The following is a 9,655-nucleotide window of genomic DNA, read 5'->3' on the forward strand; positions in this document are numbered from 1 at the left end:
ACGCGCCGAATAGTTCCGCCCGTCGCTGCTCGGCAAGGACACGCCCACCCGGCCCGACCTAGCCGAAGCTCTTACGCGTGCGCTAAAAAAACACGTTGCCTCTAGGCGAGGCCGCCAATAAAGCGCACGCGCTGAGAGCCGCCTCCCTCGAGGTCTACTGCGCATGAGCAGGTTGGCCGGTGAGTCCTGATCCGCTCTCCGCCGCCGAATGTTCTGGGCCGTTACCATAGAGAGGGGAACTCTCCCCGCCCCCAGCCTAGACCGGTAAATGGATGGAGGCTGCCATCTGCGATGTCCCACCACACGGTACCAGGGCGCGGCTGTTCCGGAGCCGGGTTCACCCACGTCCTGGCCGCTCGTTTGGGCTCAACTTGCAGAGGCGCGTCAGGCGCTGGGGGGGGGCCGCGCCGGGGGTAACTAGGGGTTGTCCCGGGTGGCCCGTCGAGGGGTCCTCAGGGGGGGCTCCCTCCCCTGGCCGGGAGCGGGGGGGCCGGCCGTGGGGGGGGGCTCCCTGGCCGGGGAGCGGGGGGGCCGGCCGTGGGGGGGCGGCTCCCTGGCCGGGGAGCGGGGGGCCGGCCGTGGGGGGGGCGGCTCCCTGGCCGGGGAGCGGGGGGGCCGGCCCGTGGGGGGGGGGGCTCCCTGGCGGGGAGCGGGGGGGCCGGCCGTGGGGGGGGGGGGGCTCCTGGCGGGGAGCGGGGGGGCCGGCCGTGGGGGGGGGCTCCCTGGCCGGGGAGCGGGGGGGCCGGCCGTGGGGGGGGCTCCCTGGCCGGGGAGCGGGGGGGCCGGCCGTGGGGGGGGGCTCCCTGGCCGGGGAGCGGGGGGGCGGCCGTGGGGGGGGCTCCCTGGCCGGGGGGGGGACGGCCGGGGGGGGGGGCGGCCGGCCGTGGGGGGGGGCTCCCTGGCCGGGGAGCGGGGGGGGCCGCCGTGGGGGGGGGCTCCCTGGCCGGGGAGCGGGGGGGGCCGGCCGTGGGGGGGGCATTGTGTGCGACTCTCTGCCTGCACCCCAGCACCAGCAGCCTGGAACCAGGGGGGGGTCCTTGTACCTTGAGCCTGCTTGATGCAGGCTGATTGGGGTGGGGGAGGCGTTTTTCCCTCTGCTTGTTTCTGCCTTGTGGCACATCCCCTGGGGGAGGTTTGTTTCTCGTCCTAGTCTCCCATATGTCGTCCAGCCTAGTTCTGTGCACTTATCGCTCATCTTGAAAGGCTTAATAATCATGTTTCTTTTCGTTAACCTTCTTGCAGCAGACGAAATCCTGGAGATAGCCTCACGTTACCATGGCCAGTCCCCCCTCCAGGGATCGGGCAGACAGAGTATGTAGAAAACTAACTGTTTAATGCAGGTTCCTGCTATTAAATACTCCTGTTTTTAGTGACAGTTTTCTCCTAATAAAGTTTTCCAATTGGCATATGCTCTAGAGTTGTGGTGTAAGAATATTTGGTTCTGGGGGCATGGCTGTTTTTGGGAAGTGGCAGTCTGACTACATCAGTGGTTACCGAACGGTAGATTGCGATCGACTGGTCGATCCTGGAGCCTCTGACAGCCAATCGCGATCTCCGGCCACTAAAAGTCTGGCGGCACAGTTGGGCTAAGGCAGGCTTTCTGCTTGCCTTGGCCCCATACCACTCCTGGAAGCGGCCAGCGTGCCTCTGTAGCTCCAGGCGGGAGTGGGGCGGGACAGGGGTTTCTGTGTGCTGCTCCTGCCTGCAGGCACCGCCCCTGCTGCTCCCATTGGCCACAGTTCCCTGTTCGATGGGAGCTGTGGGGGTAGTGCCAGCAGGCAGGGGTAGCATGCAGACCCAGGTACACCCCTCTGGGGGCCGTAGGGGCGTGCTGGCTGCTTCTGGGAGCAGTGTGGGGCCGGGGTAGGCAGGGAGCCTACCTTAGCTCCACTGAGTCGCCCAAGGTAAGTGCCACCCGGTGTGAGCCCGTAAGCCTCCTGCACTCTAATCCCCACTCCCTCCCATAGCCAGCACCCTGTATCCCCTCCTGTACCCCAACACTCTGCCCTAGCCCAGAGTCCCCCTCCTGCATCCAAACTCCTTCCTCGAGCCCTCATCCCTTCCTGCACCCCAATCCCCTGCCCAACCCAGAGCCCCCTCCTGCACCCAAGCTCCTTCCCAGAGCTTGCACCCCTCACCCCCTCCTGCACCCCAGGCTCAGCCCAGAGAGCCCTCCGACACTCCAGACCTCTCAGCTCCAGTCCAGAGCCTGCCCCCGCACCCCAACCTCCTGCCCCAGCCCGGTGAAAGTGAGTGAGGGTGGAAGAGAGCGAGTGATAGAGGGAGGGGGGGTGGAGTGAGTAGGACGGGGCCTCAGGAAAGGGGCGGGGTAGATCCTGGGTTGCACTTAAATTCAAAAAATCATGTTTTGCTTAAAAACGTTGGAGACCACTGGACTACATTAAGGAAATTTGCACTAGTTTAACTATATAGATGTGATTAAACTGGTGCAGACTGTTACTACAGAGGTAAAACAAAAAGTGGTTCTCAAACTGTGGGGCTCGGGCTTCGGCTTTGACCCACATACACACACCCCATCCCAAGCCCAACCCAACTCTACTCCACCCCACCCCACCTGCCCAGGGCTGAAGCCCTTTGTCTTTGGTCCCTCTCAGGGCAGCGGGACTCAGGCTTCGGTCCCTTCTAGAGTCATGTAGTAATTTTTGTTGTCAAAAGGGGGTCGCAGTGCAATGAAATTTGAGAACCCCTGTGCTATATCAACCCAAAGCACAGTTTAGCCTAATGCTGTTTGTTTTAATAAATTACTGAATTAAACTGCCCCATTCAATATGTTTGCACTAATTCAACCATACCATCCAGTTTTCTTTAATTTAGACTTTTTTTTCATAAAACGAACTAATCGCATATCATGTAGGTTTTGCAAATGACAGCATAGGAAAGGCTGTGCAGCACTTAGCTAATCTTCATTCATTCATTTGTAAACACTCTCAGTCCAGTCCCCTATCCACTGTACCAACCTGCCTGAGTTAACTCCTTTTTTTTTTTTCTTATGTGATTCTGCACATTGAAGGTGGGCCAAAGTTGATTTCTCTCATTCAGCTCCTATTTGTTCTTTTTCAGATCAAGTACATAAAAGGGGACCTTTTTACCTGCCCCAGAAGGGATTCATTGGCTCACTGCATCAGTGAGGACTGTCGCATGGGCGCAGGGATAGCTGTCCTATTTAAGAAAAAATTTGGTGGCATACAGGCGCTGGATCAGCGTAAGTGATATATGGGGAGGGGAGGCCATGTGCAAGCCTGAATCTCTAGTAGTTGTTAGAAGAAGGAGCTGCAACTGTAGCACTGTAACGTAGATACTTTTGACAGCGATGGAAGCGGGATTTCCGTCACTATACCTAATCCACCTCTCCAAGAGGTAGACCGAAGGTGCTGGGCGTTAGGTTGACCTAATTATGGGGCTCAGAGATGTATGTTTTTCACACCCTGAATGACATAGCTAGTAAATCTAATTTTTTAGTGTAGACTAGACTTTAGACCCTGACCTTCCAAGCTAAAGCATGTGGATGGACCCCTATATGTGTGACTTCAGGATGCCGATATCACCATATGTGGAGTGGCTTGCATGATCAGGGCCTGAATTTACATCTTTTGAAGAATTATTTGTGTGTTTAATGAGATATTTGTAATTTCTCTGGATCCAGATTGTCCCAGGTGCAGCTTCTGGGTGTGTCATGCAGAGATGGAAAATTTTGTATCACTGTTGCTAGGGGTTGTGAGGACACTGAACTTAATTAGATATGATAAAATCTTAAGCCTCAATTCTCTAAAAACTTAGACACATGCTTTAATTTTAAGCATTTGTTGACTTAAGAGGACTATTCTCATGCACAAAGTTTAAGTATGGGTAAATGATTGCAGGGTTGGGCTTAGGTGCCAAATGTGTTTGTAGGATTTACTGATCAGTTATTTAATTTTTCCAAAGCCAAGCAACTGCTAGTATAAAGCCTATTTATATGCAAAATGGAGGGAGGGTTTTTTTTCCTCAGACACTTTTGAATTTAAAGGGACCCCATTAGGTTAAAATCTAATGAGATTAAAAAGTGAAGGTGGTTTGTTTTTGTTTTTTTGTTTGAAAAGTGGCTTTAGCCATTATGTCTACTCCTGAGTATCTGTTAATTTTTATGATTTAGCAATCGCAGTTTGCCATGTTTTTTCTTCCCCAGCTGCTTTATAAAAGACCTATACAACAATAGGAGAAACTGACCACTTAGCCAGGGAAAGTGGTGTAAGTGACTATACACGAAGTTCTGTTCCTTCCATAAAGTAAACAAGCTGAAAAATAAACACTTCTGTCTCTGATCTTTTAATTATTTGTAAAAATAGTTTTGTTTTAGAAAATTCTTTATAACATATGTGAATTCATTTCTAATCTATTCAGCAGGAGTTGAGAGAATCAGCAGTGAATTGTAAAATTTTAAACAAAATTAACGTCAATGCTGTGTTTCACATTTGTTTCAGAGAAGAAGTCTGGAGAGGTGGCTGTTCTGAAAAGAGATGACAGATATATATATTACCTGGTAAGAGAGGGATGAGAGTCAGGCATTTATCATAACGGAGCCTCACCTCATTTGCATTGATTAGAAGAGAGGATTTTCTCTAGATTCTCAGACATCTCAGCCTTTTAAATAAAGACACAGATTGAGGACAAGCCACGCTAGATTTTTCTTTCAGATCTAAACTCTGTACAGCTTCCTAACAACTAGTAATTGAAGTACATTTGAATAGTACATTTCCTTTGTGGAAGTTACTGTCTGACAGTTGTTCAGTAGCCTTTATGTGCAGTGTTGAGGTGTGCTGGCAGGGTAATGGGGAGATTCTTTTGCTCTTGCCCTCCTGCAGTTCAGTGTTTGGATGGCTCAATCTCAGGAATGTTGATCTGGTCGCCTTTAATTTGCTTTAAAAAATAAGAGCATACAAATGCCCGTTGCATTGTGATACTTTTTTTTAGTTCACTGAACTAATCCTAAAATTTACTCTCTAAATCCTGGGTTGTGATTTCTCCACCTTCTCTCTCTCTCTCAAACATATTGGTAATACCCATCGACCCACATCCTTCTGGTGGCCTGAGAACTGGGCTCTTGGTTGTTACACTTGTGCTGGAAAAAGCTCTCTAGCATGCTTCCAAGAGGAAGAGTCTGCTTTTCCATTCCCTGCTTGAAGTATGGTGTTTATGCTTTAAACAGTTTGTTTGAAATAGGAGTTGCTGTTTTTTGGTTTTTTTTTTTTTTTTTTTTTCAAACAACTTCCCTGAAAGTATCATTATTCAAAATATAGGTCAACTGCATGAGACAGATGTAAGCATAACCCCAGCATTTGGTATGAGAGAGATTGCGTTTTATCTTGGTCAGGAAATTTGAAGGAAAAGTGTTTTTCTCCAAACCAAGATTATTGCCTTTTAGAAATGCAGCATTAGTGTCCTGACCTGCTGCGTCATGTGGCATAAATTGCAACTAAATGTCTAAAATGGAAATGGTTGTACATCTTGTATTGAAAATAAGTAGCTGAGTCCTGCACCATATACTAATAGGTAATTGATTAGTAATTGTGGCCTGGATTTGGTAGGTTCAGGAGAAAATAGCTTGTACTATTGTTGCTAATGCACTGTTGAACTTTTTAATTGTACACAGATTCGAAAGAAGAAGAGAGTCTCCCACAAACCAACATATGAGAATATGCAAAAGAGTTTACAAGCCATGAAAACGCACTGTTTGAACAACGGGGTTACTGACATTTCCATGCCTAGGTAAGGGAATCAGATACTAGAAAGTAAACAGGTTTCAGAGTAGCAGCCATGTTAGTCTGTATTCGCAAAAAGAAAAGGAGTACCCGTGGCACCTTAGAGACTAACAAATTTATTAGAGCATAAGCTTTCGTGAGCTACAGCTCACTTCATCTGATGTTCATGTTCTGTGTGTGTGTGTGTGTGTGTGTGTGTGTGTGTGTGTGTATATAAATCTCTCCTCTGCTTTTTCCACCAAATGCATCCGATGAAGTGAGCTGTAGCTCACGAAAGCTTATGCTCTAATAAATTTGTTAGTCTCTAAGGTGCCACGGGTACTCCTTTTCTTTTTAGAAAGTAAACATTTCATTGTCCCTTGGGCAGAATGGATATTTTAGGAAGTGACCATTTACTATGAAATAAAGGGTCACATGCCCACTCTTAATTGTTTATATTCTGTTGGGGTTGTACAGCTGAAATCTGATCACCAATGAAGTGAGTTTTGTGGGCCAGCAAATAGGCCTAGTCATTTCCATGTTTTTGACTGCATTAAGTTACGTTTCAGATAAATTTAGTTACTGCTATGTAAATTGTAGCTGCTTGAAATTGCTGAAATATTACAAGTTGCAACATAATGGAGAATGGGTCACCATACCTTAATCAGCAATATAATATTGAATGCCTATATATGTTTAGCTAGGAACCAAACTCTTTTAAGGGAATGTGGAATTTTGTCCCATTTCTTACTTCTGAAGTGTGTGGAGACTGCTGGAGAACACTTTGCCTTTGGGACAGCATATGCGGTATTTACGTTCTTAGGTAAATTAAGATATAATGGAGAATGTGAATTTGTAGTATTCTGAAGCAGAGTATCTATAACTTACTGAAGTGCTGAATCCTATTGAGGAAATGCTTGATAAGTCTAGGCCTCCAAACAGATTATCACTGCATGTTTGGTCTTGTGACTTACTCAGATCGCTGGCTCACCAGTAGTTGTATTCATAACTTACCTCTTACCCTTCCTTTTAGCACCAAATTTTGCTGCTTTTTCACAACCGTCTTGTGAAATCTTACTTTCAAAGGGACCCTAAAATCATAGTTACATAGACAAGGTCCTAGGCAGTAATTACTCTGTTTAGTTACCTTTGCACAGCATTTGAAGATTTGTGCAGTACTCAGGGAAACTATTGTGTTACTGCTTTGTTCATGTTTAAAGTTGGCTGTCCCACAGAGAAATGCATGAAACAGTCATCAGATACCTTCTCAATAAGGACAAATGCAAAGTGATCCTTCCTAAGTGGAGTAATCAGTTGCACACATACAAATTGGCAATGACTGCCTAGGAAGGAGTATTGCAGAAAAGGATCGGGGGTATTAATGGACCACAACAGTGTAACGTTGTTGCAAAAAAAGTTATCATTCTGGGATGTTTTAGCAGGAGTGATGTAAGCAAGACACAAAAAGTAATTCTTCAGCTCTACTCCGCACTGATTAGGCCTCAACTGGAGTATTGTGTCCAGTTCTAGGCGCCACGTTCGGGAAAGATGTGGACAAATTGGAGAAAGTCCAGAGCAACAAAAATGATTAAAGTCTAGAAAACATGACCTCTGAGAGAAGATTGGAAAACTGGTTTGTTTAGTCTGGAGAAGAGAAGACTGAGAGGGGACATAAGTTCTCAAGTACATAAAAGGTTGTTAGAAGGAGGAGGGAGGAAAATTGTTATAACCTCTGAGGATAGGACAAGAAGCAATGGGCTTAAATTGCAGCAGGGATGTTAGGTTGGACATTAGGAAAAAATCTTCCTAACTGTCACAGTGCTTAAGCACTGGAATAAATTGCCTAGGGAAGTTGTGGAATCTCCATCATGGGGATTTTTAAAAGCAGGTTAGACCAACACCTGTCAGGATGGTCTAGATAATACTTAGTCCTGCCATGAGTGCAGAGGGCTGGACTAGAGGACCTCTCGGGGTCCCTTCCAGTCCTATGATTCTCAGCCCATCTGAGAGAAGTACTTGGTTTGTTTGTTTTTTCCTCACTTGGGCAAATGAGTTGTAATTGGAGTAATTTCACTTTCACATTCATAGATTTTGATAGGAGACCATTACAACAGCTAGCCTGACCTCCTGTATAACACAGGCCAAAAGAATGTCACCCATTTATTCATCTGTTGTGCCCAATAACTTGTTTGACTAAAGCATATCTTCCAAAACGGCATCCAGACTTGCCTGGAAGCCATGAAGAGATGGAAAATGTGCCACTTCCCTTGGAATTTTATTCCAATGAATGATCACGGTCACTTGATTTTATTTTTAAATGCCTTATTTCTAACTCCAACTTCTGTGGTTTTAACTTCTGTTGGTTCTTGCTATGCCTTAAAAAGTACCCAGTATTTTCCCCTTGAGAAGGTACTTCGCCCTCGAATCAAGTTCTTTTTCAATCTTTTTGTGCACTTGTTCATGAGCTTTACAACATACTCCGTCAGAAACAGCTCATCGCAGCCACTTTGGTGTCTTTATTTTCCAGGATCGGATGTGGACTTGACCGTCTGGAATGGGATAAGGTTTCAGCACTACTTGAGGAAGTGTTTGAGGACACGGACATTAAGATCACGGTTTATGCTCTCTGAACAAAGAGGCCTTATGGAGATGATTGTTGATTTCCCCTTGCTGTAAATTCAGGTGGCTTGGGAATTGATTTAGAGAAAAAGCTGTGTGTGAAGCAGAGCCCATCTCCTCCTCTTTGGGGAATAATTTACCATTAGGTTTTTCCCAATGGCAGGTAGTTGCTTCCAGAGAACCGGCTGGTTTGGAATGTGTTAATCAGACTTCCAGAAGTGAACTATCTAGTATAAACCTTCAGGGTTATAGATATTCCTCAGGGATCCTCGCCTGTGAGTCACAAGCCAACCACCAGATGTCACTGTTCCTCCACCCTTCGGAATACCCATCTGCTCGTAAAGAAATCTTTTTCTTATGGTGGTAGTTTGTGTGTGTGGAAACTAGTTTGGCACTTTTTGAGCTAGTTGGCACTTTTTAAAATATTCCAGATCTTTGAATTTAAAAGTATATGTATCTTTTAGTGTGTTTCAGAATAATGAAGTGAATAATTTAAAACAGTACAGTGTTCAATCAGACGTGCAGATTTCCTGTTCTTTGAGTTATTAAAAATTAAAGTATTGTCTTTTCAAAACATAAGTGAGGTTTCATGCTTTTATCAGGAGTGTCTCTCAAGCATCATGCTATCAAGTCTCAAGTATGTACCTTTTTAACTCTTACTATTGAACCAGAGTGTAACCCTATGTAAACCCAACTACACCTCTACCCTGATATAATGCTGTCCTCGGGAGCCAAAAAATCTTACTGCGTTATAGGTGAAACTGCATTATATCAAACTTGCTTTGATCCATGGAGCGTGCAGCCCCGCTTCTCTCTCCCGCCCCCCGGAGCGCTGCTTTACCGCATTTTATCCGAATTCGTGTTGTATCGGGTCACGTTATATCGGGGTAGAGGTTTATGTTCACATTTCTCTGCCTTTTATAGGAAGGCTGAACTTCTCAAGGGAACATTAGTGTATGGGCAAAGATCCTAGGAAGTTCATTTGCCCCACATAGTTAGTACAAGTATCAGCATGCAAGTGTTCTGAGAGAGACCACATATGAATGGCTAGGATGAAATAAAGTGGGCTTAGTATTAAATGCATGTATAGGTTTTTCATCTTTACTTTTCATCTAAGGTATTTATAGATTGCTAGTCATTGTGGGGTCTAAGTGCCATTCTGTTTCCACATCTGGCATTGCTAAACAGCAATGGACAAAGCATTAATAAATAGCATATTGAATCTAGCAGGCCAGCAAAAAGTAGTCCATTACTTTGTCGTGGTCAGTAAACTTCAGCTGGAACATCTTCTCCCCCCC

At 46.3% G+C, this 9,655-nt stretch overlaps 1 protein-coding gene across 4 annotated transcripts; it reads left to right on the forward strand.

The window, feature by feature from the left end:
- The first annotated feature begins 40 nt into the window (after positions 1–40).
- OARD1 (O-acyl-ADP-ribose deacylase 1) lies at positions 41–8,933 on the forward strand. 4 transcript variants are annotated; one of them, XM_043500465.1, is made up of 6 exons: positions 41–179; positions 1,243–1,311; positions 3,082–3,223; positions 4,482–4,540; positions 5,651–5,766; positions 8,266–8,933. In XM_043500465.1, exons 2-6 carry the CDS (start codon positions 1,276–1,278, stop codon positions 8,366–8,368), a joined length of 456 nt encoding a protein of 151 aa, XP_043356400.1. In that variant the 5' UTR covers positions 41–179; positions 1,243–1,275; the 3' UTR covers positions 8,369–8,933. The 4 variants fall into 4 exon arrangements, with proteins under 4 accessions (XP_043356400.1, XP_043356399.1, XP_043356402.1 ...); XM_043500464.1 differs by having other exon boundaries at positions 121–264; XM_043500467.1 differs by lacking the exon at positions 41–179 and adding an exon at positions 281–388.
- Positions 8,934–9,655: the final 722 nt, after the last annotated feature.

The sequence above is a fragment of the Dermochelys coriacea genome, chromosome 21 (assembly GCF_009764565.3).
Source record: "Dermochelys coriacea isolate rDerCor1 chromosome 21, rDerCor1.pri.v4, whole genome shotgun sequence".
Classification (NCBI taxonomy): Eukaryota; Metazoa; Chordata; order Testudines; family Dermochelyidae; genus Dermochelys; species Dermochelys coriacea.

What these genes read in the sequence shown, in the direction of transcription:
- OARD1 (XM_043500465.1), top strand. Translation starts at nt 1,276, where the DNA reads ATGGCCAGTCCCCCCTCCAGGGATCGGGCAGACAGA. An exon ending in CATACAGGCGCTGGATCAGC is followed by an intron (nt 3,224 to 4,481) that starts GTAAGTGATATA and finishes CATTTGTTTCAG; the next exon opens with AGAAGAAGTCTGGAGAGGTG. An exon ending in ACTGACATTTCCATGCCTAG is followed by an intron (nt 5,767 to 8,265) that starts GTAAGGGAATCA and finishes TTTATTTTCCAG; the next exon opens with GATCGGATGTGGACTTGACC.